Source organism: Ambystoma mexicanum, chromosome 6q (assembly GCF_040938575.1).
Source record: "Ambystoma mexicanum isolate Mex_15411 chromosome 6q, UKY_AmexF1_1, whole genome shotgun sequence".
Taxonomy (NCBI): domain Eukaryota; kingdom Metazoa; phylum Chordata; class Amphibia; order Caudata; family Ambystomatidae; genus Ambystoma; species Ambystoma mexicanum.
The window spans coordinates 1,006,247,947-1,006,273,588 of record NC_090937.1 but is presented as its reverse complement, the minus strand read 5'-3'; the positions used below and the strand labels follow the sequence as shown (position 1 = coordinate 1,006,273,588).

General features: G+C 50.1%; 1 protein-coding gene across 6 annotated transcripts in view; it reads left to right on the top strand.

Moving 5' to 3' along the window:
* FAT1 (FAT atypical cadherin 1) overlaps positions 1–25,642 on the top strand; it is a 444,689-nt gene that overhangs the window by 99,607 nt on the left and 319,440 nt on the right. For all 6 annotated transcript variants that reach the window (XR_011282269.1, XM_069631552.1, XM_069631550.1 and 3 more), the window contains exon 3: positions 23,445–23,759. Coding sequence is in view for 5 of the 6 variants with exons in the window: in XM_069631552.1 (XP_069487653.1) it covers positions 23,445–23,759 (315 nt within the window). In the remaining variant the exon portion in view is untranslated. The remainder of the gene's footprint in view (positions 1–23,444; positions 23,760–25,642) is intronic.

Sequence of the window (25,642 nt, the reverse complement as noted above, 5' to 3'; positions counted from 1 at the left end):
CTATTGAGGTCTCTTTTTAATATTTCTTTGTCTCAACAAGTGTGATAGTGCACTATTTTCGGACAGAAGTGAACCGGGTACAAATTGTACTGTGCTAGCCAGAGAGAAGTCATTTGCCTTGACTTTCTAATGAATGTCAACAAACGTGGAGCAATCCCTTGTGTACAAACATTTACGCTCGTCCTTGTGCCACCAGCAAAGTGGTTGATTTAAATTGACTGAAAATAGAGATTCAGTAGTATGTAAAACTATGTAAAACAACTTGCTTCAACATAGGTTTTAGTGGTCACATTCGACGACCTGATCACACTTCTCAGTTCTCTTCCACATTCGGCTTCTGGGCTTTGTGTTTAATTTCAATTATTATATATATTTTTTTTTTTTAGTAGTATACCAGGTCTTTGGGTCACATGCTTGCTAGGTAGTAACCAGGCCACAACTTTCATTTCTTTATTTAATTTGCAAGCTGCTACCTGAAGTCCTCTCATACCTGCCAGCAACATGCACCAGTATTACCTACGGTAACAGAAATGTGCCCAAATGGTGTGCTCTGTTAAAATGGTGCTCCAATATATTGTGTTAGTCCATAGAGCAGCATTTACATGGTCATTATGTATACGTTTTTCATTGTGATTTCATTGGGCCACACTAGTAAGTTTCTTAATTGGCTGCCTTTTTCGAGAAGCGTCTATATTCACCCGTTCTGTGTGGTGAACAGTGTTTTTGTTTAGAGACAGTCTATATAGTACCAGAAATGTGTTTGTTTACAAATTAATAATGCTCATTTTCTAGGAGCTCTCCCGCCAAACTGTTATTTGTATAGGACGGACTTGGTGGAAAAAACACAGAAATTAATTTCTCATTGGCTGCTGTATTAAGCGTCACAGATGGCATCAAAAATCCAGACAGTAGTTTTATGGTGCATTATTAAACCTTTAAACCACTGGTCTGTTAAGGCTGGGACGGCCATAACAAAGGATGTCCCTATGACTCGCTCTCTCTCTCGGCCTCCGAGTGAGCTCCCTCCACCCTAGTCCCCAAAATGTCCCCAACATATTCTAAGGCATGGAAAGCCTACTGTTTAGGTATTCTAATCTACCTCCCCCTGGGAGTTTTCTAAATTACCCTAAGTCTTTCACCACCAGTCTCCCCCCCCCCCCCCCACAACCCCCCTCCTCTGTCTCCCTGTCACTCTTTTCTGCCTCGGTTTCCCTATCTATATCCATCTCCCCTCTCCTTCCTCTGGGATCCTCATATTCTCCAGCATGGGGTCTTGCATGGATTCACATGCTCATGAATATTCCCCGTCGTCAGGCTGGGAATCCTCGGTAAAGAAAAAATCAGTATCAGTTTCGTTTCTGATCTGTCCTTCTTAGTAGTAACCAATCACTGGTCTCTGGGTCATACTGCCCCCAGCCAATGACTGCCCTCTCCCTAAGCCCCGCCCCTGGCAGCCATCCTCAGATTTTTACAGCATGTTGAAGTGTTGGGAGTCGTCGTGCTATAGCTCTCCAACTTTTACTGCGTTTTGCGCTTTTTCTTTTTCTTTTTTTCTTTTTTTCCAAGAGATTTATCTCATTTTTTTGGTCAATCGAGCCTCAAGCCCCACCGTTTCTACTTCCGATCAACTGGGACCCGTTTTGGAATTTTCTACACCTCTCAAGGGCGAAGTTTCGTCGAGTTACGCTTCTCGGAGGATTTCAGAAGTTTCTGAGGCCTACCTCGTGGACATGGCCCAGGAGAAAGGAAGCTCGACACCCAGATCCAAGCTGTTTAGGAACTGCCCTGGATGCAGATTACAGAATGTGTTCAAGGAGGACGAGCATTTGACATGCCTCTACTGCCTTCACGGAGACATAACGCACGTGGACGAGGACTGTGCGTTTTGCATGAACATGACGGATCAGACTATGAGGGATCGTCGGACCCATCTCTCCAGCTGGCTAGAAGGAAAGAGCCCAGCAGGTGAGAAGAAGTCTGAGCGGTCTTCTAAGTCCTGTGAGGGTGCTCCTGCGACGGGGGCCCAACAGCAGGCAAAGCACTGCAAGTCCGCGGGCACCGGGAGCGCTGAACGGTCGGGTTCCTCGGCTGCCAGGCAGGACTCACCTTCACCGGCGCTATCAACCACGAGCCAACGCTCTGGCTCGGGGAAGAGAAAGTCTGAGATCCCGGCTAAGCTTCTGCAGAGGCCCCGGTCGATCTCGAACGAACCAGCCGAGGGGGAGCGAGGCAGTGATGCCCCCCCCCAAGGTGAAGGCCTCCAGCGCACCCAAGGTGGTGAAGGCCTTGATTCACCCAGCTAACGCCTCTACCGAGGTAGTCACGATGGCCCTGGAGAAGCCTGTGGAGGCGACCTCGGGGCCCAGAGTTTCCCTGCCACCGCGGAGGCAATCCTCTTTTCAGCCCATCGAGAAGACCCCGGTGGAAAAAGAGGGGGGAGGGTGGTGGCCGTTACGGACACAGCCTCCGAGGAGGAGTTGGTGGAAGTCGTGGAGGGCCTCAACAGGAAGTTTGGGGAGGCCCCGTCCCACAGGAGGAATCCCAACGAGGGGGATGAAGAAAGTGACGGTGGCGCCGATGAGGCTCGCATGCAGGAGCAACCATCGCGCCCGTCGCAACCCGAGCCACAGGACAACTCGTGGCCATTTTGATGGCAATCCAAACCTTATGCACGGAGATGACCAGATTGCCCCTACTCTCAACGGACAACCCAGCAGAACTGTGCCCGTCAGGAAGCCCTCCAAACAAGAGGAGAGTTCATCCACCCCCGCCATTCCAGCCCTCGCGGCCGTTGTCTCCTTCCCCTATCCCTGGGGATGACACTGGAACAGATACCACCACGACGGGGACGGATGACGATGGTGGTGACGACGGGACAAATCTTCCCACCACCTTGGGCCTCCCCGCCCGACGAAATTGGCTCCTACCACGCCATGATTGCCAGGGCGTCCAAGCTTTTCCAGCTCTGCCCTGAAGAACAAAAGAAGGAAGGATTCCTCTACCAACGGCGCAAGGCCAAAAGGAAGACGGTCCTCGCGGTGCCGTTGCTGGATGACATCTGGGACGAGGGACCTTTTTCTTCTGAAGAACCCGTCCATGACACCTGCCAAGAGGGACCGGTATGAGAAGAAGTACCGGGTCCCCGGGGCTGCCCCTTTGTGCCTTAGGTCACAACCGACCCTGGATTCGGTCGTCTCGGCGGCAGCCAAGAAGAAAGCAGGGGGGTGTCGGCCTCAACTTCGACTTCCCCACCAGACGGCTAGGGAAAGAAACTGGACGCCTTGGGATGACGAGTCATCTCGTCGGCGGCGACGACTATTAAGGCGGCCAATGCCGTAGCGATTGTAGCCTGCTACGACAGGGAGTTGTGGTATAAGATCGCCCCCCCTGTTGGACTTCCTACCCGACGACAAGAGGGCAGAGGCCCTGGCGATCGTACAGGAAGGTGAGGTGGCGTCGGACCACGCCATAACGGTAGCCACGGACATTGCCGACACTGGTTTCTGCCAGTTGGGCAACAGCGTTTGCCTTCGACGGCGGGGGTGGCTCAAGGCGACGGATTTCCGCCAAGACGTGCAAGCCAAGGTTTTGGACATGCCCTTCGACGGGAACAATTTGTTTGGGAAGACAGTGGATGAGTCACTGCAGGCCATCACGACCGACACGGAGACGGCTTGGGCCTTGGGAGTTCTGCAGCAACGACTGCCACCCTTTCGGAACTCCGGAGGCAAGCAAGGTGCCTCCAAAGGATTCGGGGGCGGCTCCTCGACATACCGTCAGGTGGCCCTCTCCTCATCGCAGGAAGCCTACAGGGGATGAGGCAAGTCAGTTGGATCTCGCCGTCGTCACCAGGGAGTTCAAGGCCGCTGCCAAGCAAGATTGAACCGGCCGTAGCGTCGGGCCCCCACCGGAGCACCCCAGTGGGAGGCCGGCTGACGAAGTTCGGCAGCGCATGGGAGTCCATCTCCACCGACTGTTGGGTGCTGGACCACGGGCACACTCTCGAATTTCTAAGGAAGTGCCCCTGCATTCCTCCCGTGGCCAGGAAGGAAAACCATGTCCCTCAACTGCTGTTAGAGGTAAGGGCGATGCTCAAGAAAGGAGCCATCAAGCTCGTCCCAAAGAGGCTCCGGGGCTCCGGAGTATACTAAAGATACTTCCTCATCAGAAAGAAGGCAGGAGGATGGCATCCCATCCTGGACCTGCGTCGACTAAACAAATACATCAAGTCACAGAAGTTCCGGATGGTCACCCTCCAGCACGTGCTGGGCCAGCTGGAGGAAGCCGACTTCCTATCGTCGTTGATGCGTACTTCCACATCCCCATTCTAAAAGGACACCGAAGTTTCTCAGGTTTGTAGTCCAAGGACGGCACTACCAGTTCAAGGCCCTCCCATTCGGATTTAAGTCGGCACCCAGGTTATTCACCAAGTGCCTAGCTCCGGTGGTGGCGCAGCTGCGCCTGCATCGGTTCCACGTCTACCCCTACCTGGACGATTGGCTCATCCGAGCAAGGACAAGGGAACTCGCCGTCGAACACACAGCGAAGACCGTCCGGCTGCTCACAGACCTGGGATTCTCCATCAACTTCCCCCAAATCCTACCTGGTCCCGTCGCAGGTCACACTGTTTCTGGGAGGCAAGCTCGGCACAGTAGCGCGATTGGCCTCGCCGTCGGAGGAAAGGATGAAGGCCATCCTGGGCAAGGTGCAGCGTCTGCTGGCCACGGACGTGGCCAGGGTGAGGTCCATGAAGTCCCTTCTCGAGATGATGTCCTCGTGCATCTATCTGGTGCGCCTGTGCAGGCTTCAGATGCGTCCCCTACAGGAGTTCCTCGACGCCCTTTGGATGCAAGCGGCTGGCAGCTTCGAGGAAAGGATCTCGCTGAACGAGGCTTTCCGCCAAGCAATTCAGTGTTGGGGCACCCCGCGCATCTCTCGGCGGGCACAGACTTTCAGACCCCAGCACACCAGGTGACGACGGATGTCTCCCTTGTGGGGTGGGGAGCGCACACCGGAGATCTTCACGCGAGAGGCCTTTGGCTCCCAGAGGAGAGGCCGCTCCATATCAACATACTGGAGCTCCGAGCAGTGTTCTGGGCCCTCAGGTTGTTACTCCTGTCCCTCAAGGACAAAGTGGTGAGGATCTTCACCGACAACACCAATATGTTGTTCTACATCCGGAAGCAGGTAGTAACCAGATCCCCAGCCCTATCCAAGGAAGCCCAGGATCTGTGGCATTGGGCCGTTGCCCAGGGGAGGTTTCTGGTGCCCTTTCATCTAGCAGGGATAAAAAACACCATTGCTGACTCACTCAGCAGGGAGCTGCGCTCGTGCCATGAGTGGGAACTATGCCAGGATCAAGTGGATCTGCTCTTCCAGCGATGGGGCAAACCCCAGATCGACCTGTTCAAGACGGCGACAAACTCCAAGTGCCAGAGGTTCGCCACCAGGTTCTCCAGCCGAGGAGCATGGGCGATTTCTTTCTCGTTCCCCTGGGACGGCCTGTTCCTGTATGCGTTCCCTTCGTTGCCGTTGCTGCTCCGACTCGTCAACCAACTCAAGAGGTCCCGGTGCAGGATGATCCTCATCGCACCGGCGTGGCCGAGACTATTTGGTTCCCGGACATTCTGGACTTGCCAGCGTCCCCACCAGTCAAATTGTCGACGAACGCAGATCTTCTCTCCAGAGAGGGAGGCGCCATCCTTCATCACGACCCGGAGTCGCTGAACTTGCAGGCCTGGCTCCTGCAGCACTAGAGTTTGGAGGGTACGATATCCCGGCAGACTGCGAGGAGGTTCTTGCAAAGGCCAGGGCGTCCTCAACACTCAAGTGCTATGGACACAAGTGGAAGAGGTTCTTTGTCTGGTGCCGTGCACAGAAGATTAACCCTCTATGAATTACGGCCCCTCAGGTGCTACCGAACCTACTGTCGCTAGCCAAGGTGGGACTAGCGCATGCTCCCATCAAGATACACCTGGCAGCGATTTCCCGATACACCAGAACTACAGGACGGCCATCCCTGTGGTCTCATCGCCTGGTGAAGGAATTTATGAAAGGACTGTTCCATTCGTTTCCGCCGGTGAAGGCTCCGGCCCCGGCGTGGGAGCTCAACGTGGTGCTGACCAGGCTCATGGGGCCGCCATTCGAGCCTCTGCGTTCAGCACCATTGAAGTTCCTGTCGTGGAAGACAGCATTTCTTGTGGCCGTCACCTCCACACGAGTGGGAGAGATCCAGGCCCTATCCTGCAAGCCTCCATACTTGACTTTTCACGAGTGTGGTTCTGAGGACGCACTCCTCCTTTATCCCCAAGGTGCCGTCGGACTTCCATCTCAAGAAGCCCTTTGTGTTACCAGGTTTCTTCCCGTCGCCTTCTTTGCCGGCCGAGAGGATTTTGCACTCGCTGGATGTAGCTAGAGCGCTGAAGTTCTGCGTGGACCGCAAAGACTTTTCGGAAGACGTCACAGCGGTTTGTGAACTTTGGACCTGTGAACCAAGGGAAGGTCCTCTCGAAGGCTTCCATTTCCAGATGGCTCTCCGGCTGCATCATGCAATGTCACCGGTTGGCAAACCGACTGTTGCCCAGCCGTCCGAGTGCCTATTCGACCAGAGCTATCGCTGCTACCGCAGCATTCTTGTCTGGTGTGCCCCTGCTGGACATCTGCAGGGCTGCTACGTGGAGGTCGACGCACACCTTCACGAGATTCTACTGCGTCGACCGGATACCAGGGAGGAGTCCAGAGTCGGCCAAGCAGTGCTGCACAACCTGTTCGCCTGAAGGTGGACCTGGTGAGGAGGTAAAAGAGTTGCTTAATGTTGAGTTTATGTGATGCTTAATGTTGAGCCTTTGCCACCTCCCGTGGTTGTGCATGTGCTTACTGCTATGTATTCTTATATTCATGAGCATGTGAATCCATGCCAGACCCCATGTTGGAGAAGGAACAAGTTACTTACCTGTAACTGTTGTTCTCCATCGTGGGTCTGGCATGGATGCACATGCGAACCCTCCCTCCTACTCCTCTGCGGCTCTTCACTTGGTCATACTGCCACTTTTGGTGCTACCAAATCTGAGCATGGCTGCCAGGGGCGGGTCTTAGGGAGAGGGCAGTCATTGGCTGGGGGCAGTATGACCCAGAGACCAGTGATTGGTTACTACTAAGAAGGACCGATCAGAAACGAAACTGATACTGATTTTTTTCTTTACCGAGGATTCCCAGCCCGACGACCGGGAATATTCATGAGCATGTGAATCCATGCCAGACCCATGCTGGAGAACAGTTACAGGTAAGTAACTTGTTCCTTCTTCTCTCCTCTTTAAGTGCACTCCTCCATCTTCTCTCCTTCTCGACTCTCCAATCCCTTCTCCCTCTCTGCACCCTTCACACTTCTTTACCCCCCTCTCCCTCTCAATCCCCTTTCTACGCCTGTGTCCCGATCTTATCCTACTCTTTGCCTACCTCTTCCACCTACACACACCCTGCTGCTTCACTCTGCCCTCACCATTACTGACCTGAACTCCCTGCTCACCCCTTCCATGCACTCTGCCAGTCTAATACCATTATGTTTTCTCTCCCTCCCTCCATCTTTCACTGTCCTTTCACACCTTTTTTAAACCCCTCCACCAAACTAGCACTCTCCTTTTTACACAATACCTTGCCTGTACTTTTACAAAAGACTGCCAGTTTCTTAAGCACTGGTCCGTCCTGCCCTGGTCTCTTGCTCCAATTGATCTCGCCTGAACACCTTTCTCTCTCCTCCTGTGCTGGCTTGGCTTTTATAGCCCAGCATTCCCCCTTCCAACACTCCTGGCCCCACACTCCCCCTGGCCAATGTGTGGCTAAGGTATCCCTCTGAGGGATAACACTTACTCTTGAAGGCCCCCTTTTTCAGTCTTCATATGCAGGAAAGCAGTGGAGCACCACCATTCCTCTCGGGTTGTTCTGGGGTTGGTATGTTGGGTGTTTGGTGTCTTCTCTCAGTTGGGCAAGGAAATCCTAGGCCATTGCATTCCTTTTTGTTTCCAGTCCCCTGGTTCTAGTCTCGGTTGTCCTGGTTGAGCCCAGGTGCCTTTTGGGAGTTGCAGTTCTGAAAAAGACAAGAGTACTCTGACCAGAAGAGAGACTGACCGGTATTGTTTGTTTATTCATTTGATAATGCGCACCAAACCCTTGGGTAGCTGGGCGCAACAGTACAAGTAGTTTTAAAGCTTAGTTACAGTGCATATCACAAGAATATACATACATAACAATACAGTTCATATCATTTGCATCTCAAGGAACACATACATGTACATACATACAGTACAGTGCATATTATTGCATATGCTTTTATGGGCATACATGCATCCAGGGAATGTATGCCACTGACCCCATCGGTTGCAGTATAGTGGTGGCAGGGCTTACATATTAAGTAATGTATGGTCGGGGGCAATGGATGCGGTAGTCGTGTCTGGTAGGGGCAAGTAGCAGTTGGGGATAAGGTGGATCCGGTTATGAGTCATCAGTGTGGATCCATTTGAGTACATTATATCTAAATTTGGGGTAAGGTTGTTCTAGTCTGAGGTCAGGTGGGAGCATATTTCAAGATTGCGCAGTTTTAACTGGGAAGCTGGTTCCGCCAGCCGTAGAGCGCATGAATCTGGGAATCTCGAGCATAGATGTATTGGCAGATCTTGTGGGGCGGGTGGCTGTTCTAGTGATTTTCTTTTTCTTTTTTCTGACGAGTATAGTTTGGTCAAACATTTTGGAGGTGAAAGAAACTGTTTTGAGGAAGATTGTCCTTTATTTTTAACCAGTGAGCCCCTTTTCTGAATTTAGTGATGTGCTCTCTGTAGGGGATATTCAACGCTGCTCTCAAGGCGTTGTTTTGCAGTGTTTGCATTTTGTCTGTGACATACTTGTTGGCTCCCGAATACAGGACGTTGCAATAATCTAATCTGGACATTATGAGAGCGTTGGCCAGGGTAATACAGCTAGCACTAGAAAGCAACGGTCTAGAGGCTCTAAGTTTGCAGGTATAGGCTGTTGTGTGGAGGCAAGGGAATTAACTTGCTTCTTGAGGGTGAGAGAGGAATCCAGATTCCTAAAGTTTTAACCACAGGCATCGCCTTGATAATATTGTTATCAATGTTGAATGTCGAAGTTGCCCGAAAGGGGTATGAGGATCTGGGTGTCATCTGCATAGTTAGTGTAGGTGACGCCCAGTCTTTCCAGCTTGGCGAACAACATTTTGGTGAAAATGTTGTACATGGTAGGTGAGACACAGGACCCCTGTGGGACTCTGCAAGTTATTTGGATGGGATCAGCGGAGGCTGAAGTGGAGAAGACTCTCGTAGTGCGGTTAGCTAGAAAGGATTGGACCCAGGCTATGGCCTCCCCTGTGAAGTTGGCGGCAAGCCTGAGATGGTTGCATAAGACTGCATGATCTACCAGGTCGAAGGCTGCCGACAAGTCCAGTAGAAGTAGCAAAGCTGTTTTTCCATTATCCTTCAGCTACTCGATTTTGTGTCTTGAGGTCTAACGGGGCTGTTTCAGTGCCATGGAGGGGGCGGAAGCCAGATTGCCGTGAGCCTAGCAGGTGATTGGCTTCCAGATAATCCTGAATTTGTAGGTAGGCAACTCTATCAATTTTTAAGAAGGAAAGGCACGGTGGTGATAGGTCTCTAGTTGGTTGGGAGGGTGTGATCAAGGGTTTGTTTTTTAAGTAGGGGAAGTCCCCAGGATTCTTTCAGATTGGTAGGCACTGTATTTGATTTAAAGGAGGAGTTTATGAGCTTTGAGATAAAGGGGGCTAGTTCTCTAGCTGCATGCTTTATTATTTGCGCTGGGCAGCCGTCACCCTTGCAGTTTGAAGGTTTGAGGGAAAGTATGACTCTTTGTGTCAATAATGGAGATTGTCTTAAAGCTGAAGTGTGGAATTGTTCTGGTCTCAGTGAGTTGTGGTAGTGGCTGACGACACGCAGGTTGTCATTAAACTCATTGGCGAGTATTTAAAAGATGTAGAGTACATTAACTCAATCTTCATTGAAATCCAGAAGTGGATGGCGCTAAACTCCTTGGCCCTTAACAATGCTAAACAGAGCTGCTGATTTTGGGTACCCAGCAAAAACTGAAGAAACTTGACACAAAATATGACAACTTTTTGATTGGTCAACATATCATTCCTGTATTTAAATCCATAAAAACCTTGGGAGTCCATTTTGACCCGCAGCTATCCTTCACCCGCCAGGTCAACTATCTCAAATCCTCGTGTCACTATTCTATTCAGCTTTTATGGCAGATTCGTCCCTATTTGTCCAAAGAGAACCTTGTACTGATTGCAGCTGCAATTGTAAACTGCAAGCTGGATTATTGTAACAGTTTAATGATTGGTACTTCCCAGGCCAACATTAAAACGTTGCAGATTATACAGAATAACGCTGTACGCGCTGTAATGGGCCTTAAGCGAAACATGCACGTATCTGACGCCAGGCGCAGCCTTCATTGGCTACCAGTGAAACCGCGTTTACACCATAAAGGCCTAACCACCGTGTTTAAATGCCTTCACGGTCAAGCTCCATCTTACCTTACTACAAGGATTAAAAAGAAACCTGTCATCCGTTCCCTGCGCTCAAGTAGCAATACAGCCCTGGTTCAACCCCCATCTATTCTGAAAAGATTTGGGGGCAATAGCTTTGACTCTTGGGCCCCGGCTCTTTGGAATGCCCCCCCTAAATATCTTGTTAATAGTGAGTCTCTGCCTATCTTCAAAAAGCAACTGAAGACCTTCCTGTTTGACAAAGGATAGGATTTTTCTATTTCTTTAGCATAGCTCTCTCGGTACTGAATTCAGTTTTCCGCCATATTTCCTTTCTCTTTTGGTCTCGTGAGGTTTGGGTTTCCCCAGTCTCCCTGTCTCTTTGTTTTTCCTGTCTGACATTGTTTTCTGTTGTCTGCCGTCCCTTCTCCTTCTGTGTGCGCCCTGAGGCCTATGGGTTAGTGGCGCAATACAAGAATGCAGATAGTTGTTGATCAGAGGGGCAGTGTGGCCTTTTTGTTAGCTATTTGAAGTTGGAGAGAGGAAATGTTATCCGATAGAGCATTTTGTATGTTGGTGCACCATATCTTGACCTTGGGGACATTGTCTATCGGTTGGATTGGGGATACCATTTCACGAACTATGGAGTTAGTGTCCTAAGTGTTAGGTTTGGCTTTTGCTATTCTGTCATTGAAAATATTATTTTTCGTATTGATTATTTGTTTTTTGTAGAGTTTGGAAACTTCAGTTAATTTGTCTTTGTTAGCATCGGTAGGAGAGCTGTGCCAGATAGATTGGAGCTTTCTTTTTTTGTAGTCTTAGATCTTTTTGGGGCATGAACCAGGCATTCAAATGCGCTTCCTGCCTGCCTTTGCGCAGTTTAGCTGGTGCGATAGTGTCCAGTGCCTTAATCATGGCGTTGTTGAAGGTATTTACTAGTGTGATGGGATCAGCATTACTTTCCAGTCCATTTAGGAGGAGGGGGGATGAGTTTTTCCGCAGTAATGTCCTTGTTATTTCTGGTAGGGAGGGGAGGTGCCATGCTAATGGTTTTAGGGCTGAGGAGATCTAATGTAGCAGAGAAGGTTATTAAGTAGTGATCCGTCCAGAGTTGCGGGACAATATCAGATATGGCGATATTTCAGTTTAGATCGGATACCCAATCGAGGATCCTTCCTTCAATGTGGGTAGGAGAGAGGACCTTTTGAGTTAGTCCGTGATCCTTTAGTAAGGCTGCTATTGATTGGGCGTGTTTGTTAGCTATATCATTAAAGCCCAGATTAAAGTCGCCCATCAGCAGGGTTTGTGAGTGTTATTTAGTATTATTAGCTATGAGACTAGTTGGGTCATCTTCGAAAGTACCTAGTGGTCCCGGGGGCCTGTATACAAGCTGTATAGTTAGTGTACGGTTATTGGATAACGGCAGTTTGGCTGTGAATATTTCACAAGATGAGCAAGGTGGTGAGGTGGCAAGTCTAATGGCAAGGGTGGTTTTGGAGATGATGGCTAGGCCACCACCTCTGGCATTAGGCCTATCTGCTCTGAGTATCTGGTGGCTGTTGGGTACAGCTATCGTAAGGGTTGGTCCTGCTGCCTCGTGGAGCCAGGTCTCAGTTATGGCACCCAGGTCCAGGCTATCCTTGTTTAGAATGTCCGCAATTTCAGTAGCGTGGGCTACCATTGTTCTATCGTTGATGAGCGACCCGGTTAGCATCAAGGTGCTACTAGGTTTGGGTATGGGTGGAAGTTTAGTTGTAGGGGTATTCTGGCTCATGTGATTCTTTATGGAGGTACGAGCATGAGTAGAGTTTAGGGTATTTAATTTGGTTGCCTGTGCTCGCTTAGGCAGAGGATCATAAGGTTGGGTAATGAAGTGTCTGGTGGAGCTGTTTGTGTCGTTTCTTTTTGGTTCATAGAGGCAGGGCAGTCTTGACCTAAAAGTCTCATGTTTCTGTCCTTGGATGGGCTTCTTCTGGTAGTAGCAAAGGCCATGATGTTGAGGAGACCAAGTGTGAGTAGGAAGGTCTGGATCTTCTGATTTCTACTGCTATTGGGCAGGTTAGTTGGTCACAGTGGACAGTTCAATTTGTTGTAGGAGGGACTGGCTTCAAGGGCAGCCAAGTTCACTTTCCATGGTGCGGGTAAGTTTCAAGTGTCTTAGTAAGCAGCAATTACTTCATGCTGTCAGCTAGTTGCAATTTTAACAGTAGAAGGTGGAAGTCACTTTCATGCTGTGCCTAGATTCAATTTCCACAGTAAAGATAGTTTTCTAATAATAATAATAATACCAGCATGGCAATAACAGTGTGGCTATTGTAATATGACCTCTATATGAGGACCTGGTCTGTGGGTGCACACAGTTCACTGTGGTAGGGGTGTGCAAATGGTGAAAGTGACAGGGGAAACAGCAGTTGTGTACACTGCGTTCTAATGGGGGTTGGAGACTGGGGTCCCACCATCTCCCTCACCCACTTTTTCTGTCTTCCCCCTTTGACTGGGTCCTTACCCTGACCATCACATCTGTTAAGGGTGCAGATAAATTGCCATGTAGTGCTTGAATCAAAGTTTCCACATACAGCACTATGCACCAAATCCTGCTCGTAATCGGCTATCCATTTTCTCATCCCAGTGTACTGGCATGAGTTCTGCAGACACAGTCCTTGGAAATGAGTGGTGCGATGGTGGCCGTCATAATTCAGGGCACCATTGCCGATCGCTGCACTGTGCATGCACAGTGGAGATCATTCCTGACTTATCTATGTTTTGTGGTAATAGAAATAAAATGATTCAGAGTGCCTTGCCTTTCACTGCAGCGGGTAATGAACCATCAGAATATGGGCGTGGAAGCCGAAAAGTGCAGACTTGCAGTTGGTTGGGCACCTTCCCCTGTATTCCCCAGTCCCATAAGGATGAAGCACGATGCGTTCTGTACCCGGATCCACCTTGCAACCTTGTTTAGTACCCTTTCAACTTCCTCCTTGTTACCAGTGCCCCTCTTCCCATGTGCACAGATCGATTGGGTGGGAGGAACCTGCATGTCCACTCCATTGCAGCCAACATGGGCCTACTATCGGACCCACCCCAGAAGTGAACTGATGGGGAGTGGCCTTGCTCTGAGGAAAGACACCAGCAGGTGAAAGAAAGACGAAGAAGCTTAGTGGGAAATTGATCTCCTGGGTGGTTGGGACCCTTGTGATGGTTGGTGAAATGCGTTGTGTAAAAGGGAAGAAAATGGTACCTGGGCACAGGAAGTGGCGCTAAGTGCATTGGTGCACCCGGACACTTTTCTCCACACTCCGGGATACCACGGCTGGGGGCAGAAAAATTGACACTTGGGAGCCCAGCATGCAAGCATGATCCTCCTGCCTGTGCTACCTTCTGCTTTCACCAGTTTCCTCCTCCATTCCACTGTTTGTGGCTAATTTTCAATACAGTTTATTTTTTTACCGGTCCTCCGTTTCCTCTGCTGACCACTGACTGCACTGATGGACCATGCAGTAAAATTATGAAAACAGCAACTGTCTTCAGTGCTGGAATCCCAAGAATGTCGTCCCAAAAAGACTGTTTGGTTGCCCTTTTGATTTTAGGTTTGTCATTCTGGAAACTTGTAGCTCAGAAAAAACGTGGGATGAAATTCTGTTTGTAGGGTCTACCTAACTGATCAGATTGTATTATTTCAAGTCAGTCCTAACAAACTGGGAATGGTTCTGGAAGCGGTGGTTATGAACCCTGCTCATGTTCTTCACGCTATCTAAAGATGTGCCGTGTAATCGAAGCCAAGGCCTTTCCTGAGGTGCCACTAAGGGTCCAAACTATCTGATTTTCCCAACGTGTCATTTAGGCCTAGATTCACTGGTTCTCTGATGCTCTTCCGCTACTGGGGAAAAATATGAGAAACTACAAAAGAACAATATAAATTACATTTTTGATTTAACAATTGACATGATTTTGGTGAAATTTTCATTAATATAACTGAATTACACCACACACTTGGTTTAAGAAACGCAAAGCTCAGATTGATCAACTGTGAGAGCACCAGACTTAGCTGGGTAATTTCATCCAGCTTCTTTCTTGGATAGGTTTGCAACGTTTGGATCCAGGTGTCAAAGAACCATTACATAGCTTGGTCGCTCCACCAAATATGATTGGATGTCTTATAAGAAATTTGCAACAGAACTTTGTGGTAGTGCCCACCTTTCCCGTTTGTTTGGAATTCTTTTACTTTTTCACATAAAGGGCCCCTATTCATTAGGGAGCAGCAGATTGTGTTCCATCATTAAGCAGCATGAACATTTCTCTGGATTGTGACTTAAAAACACATCTGAACCCTGAACGAGGTCCTCATATTATTCCGCATGCTTTAGAATAAATTGACTTTTTCTCCCCCGCCCCCCACTTCTTTGCCACCAATTCCCTCTGCACTGCTCTCTGCCTTCAAAGCAGTTTTCCCACTTGCGATGATGCCAAATGCAGTTTTGATTACTCAGTCGGTTTCTGGAATAACAAGAACATGTACTTCTATTTGCTCAGGGGGGTATCCTTGTGAGTCACTTTGAGAGTCACTTTGTACGGATTGCATAGTCTTGCCCATAAATACAAAATAATGCAAATTTGTCATTTTTATTTTCCATATGAAGGACCACACCTACAATCAACGTATCAGTAGTTTGGCACCTTCAAAGGGTACCGATTGTTGTGTGCTCTACCTTTTTATATTTCCTGCCATACCAGCTCAAGCACTGCCTGAAACAATCTCAACCAATAACTCACTATAATCTGCTTTTGTTTTACCCGTTATTGGCTATTGACAGTTGATGATCTGGCTCTGGCTCCTGGACACCTGAACACCTGAACACACATCCTTACAAATGACTACAGTGTCATTTGTTGTTATGCCATTTGCAGATTTTTAGGAGTGTATATGGATGGATTGCTTTGCAAGAAATTTTCAGAGCTCTGTTGGACAAGCTGGTGTCCCCAACATAGTAGAAAAGCCTAGGGTAATTCCAGAACTCTTCCAACCCCCATTGTGTTTATTTTCACATCCTCAGGTACAATATGTTTGTACTTTTAGATGCACTTAACCAGGGTAAAACTCTATTTCCTCCACTGAAGAGGCACATATTTTCCCCAGTTTATCTAAGAATCCATGTGATCCCTGAGGCTATTGGAGCCTGGTGGCCATCTTTGAATCCCAGTCCCACCTTTTTGATCCTGGCTCCTCAGTGGTTTCTTCATTTCTAAAGCTTTTCTCTCGGTTAAACATTTGCTACCAAGCTGTCCTGTGTTTACCCACTGGCATACAGCATCCGGCCACCTCATCCATCACTGGTTGAACTTTGTGAGGGCCCAATCTGGCATATGGGCTGTGCACTTTTGCACTGGGTTATTTCTTGTTAATGTAGTTGTCCAAGTCACTCTCCTGATGTCTGCAAGGGTTCCTATGGGCACATCAGACCTTGAGACTTAAGATTGCACTCTGTGTGTGCAGCCAACGTAGACCTTTCCATAGCGAGTCCAGGCTTTATGAACCCCTAAGATTGCTCTTATCTCTGCCATAAGAGATCATCCATCATGGACCTTGTGTACATTTGGAATGTGGGACCTCAGGAGTATGGGGTGCATAGCTTAGGTAGGCGGCATTCTCAGTGGTGCCAATGGGGCATGGACTAGGAGGGGGGGAGGTCTCTGACTCCCATCCTGACCTACCTCCAGTATCATACGACTCTGGTTAGAATGCCCTGTTGTTCTGGAGTCGGGACCCTTTCATAGTCACACTTCTCACCCTCACTTCCATGCCGAATACTCATGCATCCCGTCACGTTTCCTCTGTCCTTGAGGGCGTCCCCCAACATGGGGACGGTACTGGAACCTCTGGCAGCGAAAACTTGAGCTTTCCCTTTAAATGTAGTCTATCGCGCCCTCAGTCGCTTTTTCTGCAAAGTCAGTGTCCGACCTTGAAGCCAGCGAAGAGATTTTAACTTTCTGCTTACTCCCTGTTATTTGTTTTTCAATCTATGTAACTTCCCTTCGGTGCCTCGTCTCCCCTGGCGCATGTCAGCGGAAAGAGGATTCACGAGATATGCCTTATGCGACCGCTCGTTCCCGGCCTTGGACCCTCATGCACTCTGTCTTGAGTGCCTGGGACCTGACCACTGCTGGGACGTGTGCGCGACTTTCATCGCTCGTGGTCACAGGGCTTTGAAGAATCAGTTGTTGCATTGGAGGGAGATCCTCCACACTTCTCCTCCGCAACACCTTAAGGACTTTGTCTCCAGGACCACTCGTCGAGACAAGGTAGACCCTCTGTTCAGCACGGCTCCTCAGCGTGGCGACGCCTTCCCAGGGGTTTCCCCGGGCAAGCGTTCCTTGGATTCAGGATCTGGCAGGCCCAATGCCTCCAAGGCGACCTGCTCCCAAGCCGCGGGCCCAGTGCTATTCCAGGTGTTCCAGGGAAAGACCTGAGGCCGGCAGGACTACCAGCTCCAAAGCTGGGGGGCTCAGGGCTGTCCTCGGAAAGGCAAACAAGTTTGTCCTTCTTCGACCCCCCCTCCCCATATTTTCCACCCCCCATCGCTCCCCAAGCAGTAAGGGATCGTCCGATGCTACCACCAAGAGTCAGTCCTCAGCACGACTACCGGGCCAAGGACGCACAGCCTACTGGAGTCGGGGCGTTTCAGCCCAGTGCCTACCGAGTGGTCTGAGGTTGTTGCTGATGTTTTGGGGTTGGGACCCAGGAAGTGTCCTCCCATATCTGAACCTGCATGTGGCTTGGGGCCTGCACGTGGCTCGAGCCTTCACACCCTCACACCCAGGGCACATGGTGCAAGGCCTCAAAATGGTGTATAGGCACGTGGCAGAGCCTGCTAGGTCGGCGGTAATTATAGATTCGAATACGGGCACGTCCGTGCTTGGCCCTTACAAGAAGGTCCCAGTTCCCTTCCCTCTGCAAGCGGCGGAGGACTGTATGGTACATACTTCTGGTCTCCTCAGGGGTACATTTACTCATTGTAGCCTTACGGCTACACGCTTTGAGCACCTCAGCACTTTGACTAGGAACGGCGGCCCAGCGCTTTGGTGGGCTGGGCCCCTAGGGATCCGGCAACTAACGAGGATCGCTTCTTGAAGCACTTCCTCCTCCTCGTGCGTTTACCCTCAAGACGACTGAGCTGAAGGTTATAGTGAAGGTGGTCATGCCACAATTGATGCCTCCCGGTCCCTCTCCTCTGGGTCCTCTGCCTGTCCCTCCTCCCTCCTCGGTACAGACCTACCGGTTGTTCAGACACCTCATCCTGTACCATCAATGCCACCCCCTCAACAGCCGTTGGACCTGTCTTCGGCTCCGGACTTACGGTAGGGGGGGCACCCCACCAGCACCTGTTTCCCAGCGCTCTGACTGCCCTCGGTCTGTAAAAAGTGGGGTGAGGGAAGGAACGATTACCATGACGATGCCCAGGACAATGAACCCTCAGCATCCGTTAAGGCCTTTCATGCCCGCCTTCAGGGCTTGGTGGATTTCCTAGGTGTCCCTCTGCCAGAGGAAGTCGGAAATGCTAGCAGAGGTTTTGGGCAAGTGCACCACGATCCGGTCTGGCATCTCTCCAGAAGCGTGTCCTGCAGGTGGCGAGAGAGGTCAGGGAGAAGCTCTCGGCCTACGCCCAGGTGAACAAGAAGTTGGACAGCAGATTCAGGACGGGGAGCCAATGCTCCTGGTCTCCCATCTTCAGCCTACCTCTATTCTAAAGCATCATCTTCCTCCTCTGGAGCCAAATCCAGTTGCCCTTCCAAGGAGTCTATGGGCAAAAGCAGTTCTGCCAGATCAGAACTGCTTCTGCGGCAGGCCAATGCCAATACTCTTTTAGCCACGGCTAACCAGAAGCTGTGGCGGGAGCGCAGCAAGTTTTTGCCTGAACTCCCTCTGGAGAAGCAAGCCTCCTTCAAGGCCGGTCATCGACGCAGCCAGCAGAGGGCTCTGCCTGGGTGTCAAGATTAGGACGGCGTGGATGCACGCCACTAATTTTCATCTACCATGCAAGAGCGGATCCTAGATCTGACTTTTGAGGGTTTTGACCTTTCATTCATCAACCGTTGACAAGTTGACAGAAGAAAACCTCCACTCAAACCGCCAAATTCTTGGCCAGCCTGACGAAGCCAGGGCAGGACCAAATTCATACCTGCGCTTTCACAGTCTTGGAGGGGTTTCAGGACAGCAGTGCGCGAGGCCCTGACAGGGTTGTCTAGCGACAAGCGGAGGAAACAGCGGAGGACTTTGCACAGGTTTTTCTGCTCCCCTGCTGTGTTCCTGCCAAGAACCAGTGACGTCACAGTCGGGGAGCACAGCTCCCCTGTAGGGGGTTGACAGGCTCTTTTCCAGGACATCTGAAGGCATCTTTTCAAGAACCCTTGGATCCGATCTATAGTCTCCACAGGTTTGAGTCTTCCTCTTCTTTTTCCTCTACCATCCCTACTCTTCGTCACATTGGGTCCATGGCTCTTTTACAGGATGTCCTTTCGCTCTTGGAGATGCAGGCAGTGGAACCAGTTCCTCAGTCAGACGGGGGCTCTGGTTTCTACTCCAGGACATTTGTGGTAACAAGAACCAGGCTGGCCTGAAGTAGTCCTTGACCTGTCATTTCTCAATCTGTCTTTACCGCTTGAACACTTCATGATGATTAGTCTTGCGCACATAGCATAGTCTGTGTGTAGGGGACTGGATGTGTTCTCTAGACCTCAAGGATGCGTACCTGCATGTCCCATCTACCAGCTGCAGCTGAAGTTTCTGCGGTTCACGATTGTCATACCACTTTCAGTACAAGGTGCTGCCTTTCTGCCTGAACTCGGCCCCTTGTGTCTTCACGAAGTTGATGAACGCCATGGCGGTTCTCCTCCGTTTGGAGGGCTGTCACCTATACCCTTATCTGGACGACTGGCTGATGAGGGCGGGTTCACCCAAGTGAGTGGTAACTACTGCCAGAGATTGGCCAATATGCTTCATCAGCTGGGGTTCTCCTTCAACCGGAGGACGTCAGTTGTCCCCTTCCCAGGATCTGGTGTTCCAACGCATACCCATGCCTCCCCCCCCCCCCCCGTGCCCAAGAGGCTCCACTCCCTTCGCAAGGTGAAGGGCACTTTCTGGCCAACTCGGCCACCTTGGCATGGCGGTTCTAGCACCTTCTGGGGCTGATGGCCTCTTGCGTGCTCACTGTGCGGCACACTCACCTCAAGATGAGGCACATCCAGCTACACCTGGTGGCCACTTGGGATCAGGAGATGGGGTCTCTGTCGGAAAGGATCCCAATACCCCCACTCCTCCTGCCCGATCTTCGCTGGTGGTTGATGGATGGCAATGTTTCCATGGGAGCCCCCTTCACCTGACCAGAGCCTATCCGGTGGAGACGATTGACTCCTCTTTCGGGTTAGGGGGCTATGCGATTTATGGCACATGGCCCAGGGCGGAAGCCCTCCTGCATATCCATCTGCTAGAGCTCCGGGCAGTGGGCCTGGCCCTCAAGGAGTTTCTGCCCCTCATTAGGGACAGGTCTGTTCTGGTTAGGGTGGACAATCGTTTTAGTGTTTGACCTGAACAAGCAGGGTGTCACCCCTATACCTCCATGTACCCCACCCTTGTCTGTATTAAGGCAGTATCGATCTGGGAATGGGCCCTGATGGAGGGGATTTGGATTTCAGCAATCCACCTCCTGGGGGACAGCAATGCAGAAGCGGACCAGCTGAGCCGCCTGGGGTTAAACACCCTACGAGTGGAAGTTGCGCACCAACTCCTTGTTACCTCTGTTCCAACGTTGGGGGTTCGTGGACCTGGACTTGTACGCATCTCCCCTGAATTTCGAGTGCCCCAGTTTGCTTTGTGGGCATACAGGGTCAGGGGTCTCTGGGAGATGCCTTCCAGAGCTGATAGCATGCCTGCTGGTACCATGCATCCCCACCCCCCAGCCCCCACCCCCCACCCTCTGCTCCAGCGGTCCCTCCGCAAGTTCTGGGCTTCAGAGCAATTGCCCCCCAATGGCCTTAGTGCCTGGTTTTCGGATCTGCTGCAGTTGTGCTCCCAGGGGACTGTCCACCTTCCGATTCCCCAACAGGGGCTTCCTGACGCAGCAGGGCGAGGCAGTGGACCATCCAGACCCGGTCAGGCTGGTGCTGGCTACAGTATGCTCAATTTTTCTATCACAACTGGGACATCATTCAACAGGCCAGGAGACCCTCTACTTGGTCCCAGTATAAGAGCGAACAGTTTAGGTTCTGCCATTGGGCTCATGACCCTGTCAAATGTCCTCTGGACGATGTACTGGATTTTTCAGCGCATCTGGCTAGTTCTGGAGTTCAGGGGGATACTTGTTGCACTTATTTGGTGGCCATTGGGGGCTTACGAGAATTCCCTGGAGCATTAATTTTCAGCGGCCAACCAGGTGATTAAGGCCCACCTCAAAGGGTTGTCTAGGCTTGTTTATCCAGTGCATGGGCTGCATGCGGTCTTGGACCTCAATGTGGTTCTTCCAGCTTTGCAGCACAAACCTTTCGAGCCAATGGCCTATGTGGAAATCCAGCTGGTAACGCTAAAGACAGTTCTGCTGGAGGCTCTCACCTTCTGCGTGCAGGGTCAGCGAGCTGCAGGCATCGTCTTTGTGCGAGTCCTTGACCACATTACACAATGACAAGGTCATCTTGTGCACTCACCCAAACTTGTGGCCCAAGGTGGTCTCTCCATATCATCTGAACCAAGAGCTCTGCCTGCCGGTGTTCTTTCTGAACGCACAGTTTGAGGCGGGGAGGGCCCTACATTCCTTGGACCGCAAGAGGATTCAAGTTTTATCTCTCTGACGAACTCCTTCAGGAAGTCCCAGGCATTGTTCATCACTTTTGGGGGCTCCTCCCCCAGCTCTCAGGCTTCTAAGGCTTCTATCACCTGTTGGATGATTCAGGCTGTTTCAGAGACTTAGAAGGCCATCCTTATGAGGTTAGGACAAAGGCCATGGCAGTCATGTTTACGCGACCTGCTTCTTGGGGATGTCATCAGCAGGGCAGCTCCTGGGCCACTTTGTTGGCTTTCTGCAAGCACTATTCCTTCGACACCAGCTCCAGTCACAATGCTGAGTTTGGTCAGGCGGGTCTGCGATGAGGCAGGCTGTCACGGCTCCACCCTATGGCCTTGTTTGGTGGAATCGCCCACAAGGATGGAGGAAAGGGGATGGGACGTATGAGTAATTAAAGTTACTCACTGTAGTCACTAGAGTACTCCTAGTCCATAGTCCCCTTTCCTCCATATGTCCCTCCCCCCGCTTGTGTACAATGTCTAATATGTATTAAGTGTAGCCGGGTATTTAAGTGTCCGATGTGTTCCAAGGGGACTGAGGTGAAGCGCCAGAGGGCTGTGCATCGGCGGGGTGTTCGCGAGGCTGCGCCCCTGCGGGGTGTACTAAATTTAAAGGAAAAGCTCAATTTTTCACTGCCAAAGGTTCCGGTACCACCCCCATGTTGGGGGGGGGGGGGGGGGGTCGGGGACGCCTACAAGGCTGGAGGAAAGAGGACTATGAACTATGAGTACTCTAGTCACTACGGTGAGTAACTTCAATTTCCCCACCATTAATGGAAAATTATGGTTCTCTATTATGGTAATGGAATTAACTATGTTAAAACAACCACCCCTTCAAACCATGTGGCACTGACGTCCAGCTGTTTCTGCCCTTTGGTTATAGGTATTGTGCATGTGGTATGGTTGTATGGTAGGCTCTTTGCTTAGTACCCATGGTGTGTAATCACACTGATGGGCCATCAAGATCTCATTTGTGATGGTCATGTGCGACTTCTGGAGCAGTGAATGTGAAGTGTTCGTCATGGGGGTTGCTACCACCATGAACATACTTAGAGGTTCCTTTTAGTCTACGCGGGATGGGCATTGAGTCTGCCTGTGATCCTTTCTACCTGCAGGGCACACTGGCCATGGCAACCAGGCCCAGCAGCCACTGTGCTGGGGCGTGGTTTTCGCTACTATCTATCTACTATCTAGGAGCAAAGATTCCTATGAGGGTTTGAATGCCAGGGTGCTGCATTTACAGCCTTCTGTAACTGTGCAGCCCCCACCCTGCCAGTACCAAGGGTTTTAAAATGGAATGTGTGTTTGGACCACAACTACATTTGTTGTTTCAGGGACCCTTTTTTGATTATGTGCTGCTTTTCCAATGCACCAGATTCTGTATTTTGCCTTTTTCTCCAAAAGCATAAAAAACACAATTCTCTGGTCCCCCAGTTCCGGTTGCCCACAACGAATTTTGGTAACCCCATCTCACCATTCTTGTACCATGCACATTTCAGATACCATTTCTGGTCAAGCTGCGAATATGGGGGTACTGCTTAAAATGCAGTCGTTCTTTCGACAGTGGGTTGTGTTTGCTAGAGGAAGTGTTTCTTTAAAGGTTTGTTTCTTCCTTTAGGAATAAAATAGATGGATGGTGAAATCCATGCACTCTTAACGGTCTCTTACTGCCATCTAGCAGTCATTCCTCGATGAGCACACCTACTTGGGTCATGCTTCATTGCAGACTCGTGTTCATTCACGAAAAGACGTTGCTATATGTGCAGTATCTCAAATAGCATTTTGCTTAAGTGAATTGAAATGTCCTGCATAAACTAATACATAGGATTTAACGTTTCTATTTTGTTTTATTACTTGCCAATTGTTTGTTGTATCCCAGAACCCGAAGTTCTACAAAAATCAACGTGTCCTTATTTTCCAGTAGTGATATTTACTTTACACATTAAGCATGCTTTCCTTTCATATAAAATGTGTTTGAGATTATTGAATTGCCACACTGCTGACGACATTCTGATGGGTTGTTGCAGAAAAGAAACACACGTGCTTCATTGTCTGCAAGAGCTCTTTTTAATGACCGTAACAAATTGTCTTTGCCGTTGTCAGGTCTCATAGTCACCAATGATCGCCTGGACCGCGAGACAACGTCCCATTACTGGCTTACCGTATATGCTACAGATCAAGGTGTCGTGCCGCGCTCCTCTTTTGTTGAAATCTACATCGAGGTGGAAGATGTTAACGACAATGCTCCTCAGACAACGCAGCCGGTATATTTTCCTGAAGTTATGGAAAATACACCTAAAGATGCCTCTGTTGTTCGGATTGAGGCATTTGATCCTGATTCCAGCTCCAGTGACAAGTTGTCTTATAAGATATCTAGTGGAAATCCCCAAGGATTCTTTTCCATCAACCCGAAGACTGGTAAGTTACGTTTGAATGTAGCTATGAATTTGCAATGATGCGTGAAGGAAGTGTTTTATGTCACAGCAAATGCATAGCTGCTGTATTTTTGAAGCGTCAATGCTGCAACACACTGACCGGAGATTTGCTTGGAAAAATCATTTTCTGCTCCATAAAATGATAATTTCTAAAGAGTCTGCTAATACGTTCAGAGGCAAGCAAAGAGAATTCTCAAAGTACTGTTAGTATGAAAATGTTGATTGAAGCCTTTTGAAGGTAGTGGAACACGTTTGTCATGTGCTGGTTCAAAGAGCCAAACTAGTTTATTGAGGTGCACAGTGATGGGTTCAATTGCCAGCTTAAATGGGGAGTGGTTGGAATTGTAGTTGGTGTGTTTAGTAGACTCTTCATTTTTATTGTGCGTCAATTTAGGTCGTAGTTATTAAGGAGGACCCGAGTTCAGTTCATATTGCAGATCTAACGCACACACCACATGTTCATGGTCCAGGCACCACCTGTAATAGTAGGAATTATGCAGATGGTACTGGATGGCACACCGAGTAGTTTTCCTCTATTATGCCTGCCAACACTCCTTTCATTTACTGTGCATACCCAAGTGTCGAAATCCATAGGCAGGCCTGATAGGTGCAGGGATGATCGTAATTTTAAACTGGTCCTCATCATAAGCAATTTTTGTTAATGTTTTAAAGTACTGTTGGTAAAACGATCATGCTATGCTGATGACACATAGCTTTCCTTCAAACTTCCCTGTACCACCGCCTCCTCTCTCATCCCTGATCGCCTGACCGCCATCCAGGCATGGTTTGCTGCTAATGATATATCTTAATGCTCGTAAGTCGGAAATCCTTCTCATTGGGACACGTGCACCTTGTTTCCCCTCCTTGGTCATCTTTGACCCTGCTCTCTCCTTCACGTCTCACATCTTGGACCTAGAGGCATTCTCCCTTTCCTCACCTTTCCCCTGAAGCTCAACGTCTCCAGTGCTCTCATCCTCTCTAGGCTGTAGTACTGCAACAGCCTCCATCTCCCCCTTTCCTCCCTACGCCCCCTTCAGATAATCCAGAATAGGGCTGCAAGCCTTATCCTTGGCCTCATGCCCAGGGACCGTATCTCTCCAGCCCTAACATCTCTCCACTGTCTCCCGGTGGGTGTGATGATCAAATCCAAGACCCTCTACATCATCCACAAAAATTTTGGGGCCTGGGACCACGCGATCTCCAACTTTCCCTCCCTAAATATTTCCCTGCTAGAGCCCTCTGCTCCTCTAACTCCAGCTCTCTGCTTGTCAAATGCTTCTTCAAGCAGAGAGTGCGGGGCAGGTCTCTTTTCGGGTGGTGCCTCTTTAGAACTGCCTCCCTGCCCCTCTCGGACTTGAGCTGGACCTCTAAGTTCCGGAAACTTTTCAAAACTCTGCTTTTCTCCACCTCTTCTTCCTTCTTTCCCTTCCCGGCTAATCACCCCACTGCCGATGAGACTGGCGGCCTGGTCCTTCATGAATCTCACAGGTTACCAGGCCCTCTACCCAGTTGACATCGGCACTAGCCCTCCCACCCACAGCACTACCCTTGCGGGCACCCTGCCTGGCGGCTGCGCATCCCACCCATGGGATTTTTCCACCCTAACACTTAGCCAGTGGTGGGCTCCCTTGACTCCCCTTGGCACTTGCCGCCCGGGCTCCCACCTGTACTTGTCCTTACCCTGCCCCCCCCACCATTCCCCCTTCCTTATCTCCCGCACTTTGCATCTCTGCACTTGCATGTCCGAATGTCACAAAGCCTAGTAAGCCCACGATTGTATATTTCACTGTTATTTACTCGCCTGTTCCTTCCCCACTTTGCCTTGTGGCGCCTCGAAACACCCTTCAGCATTTGTTAGGCACCTAT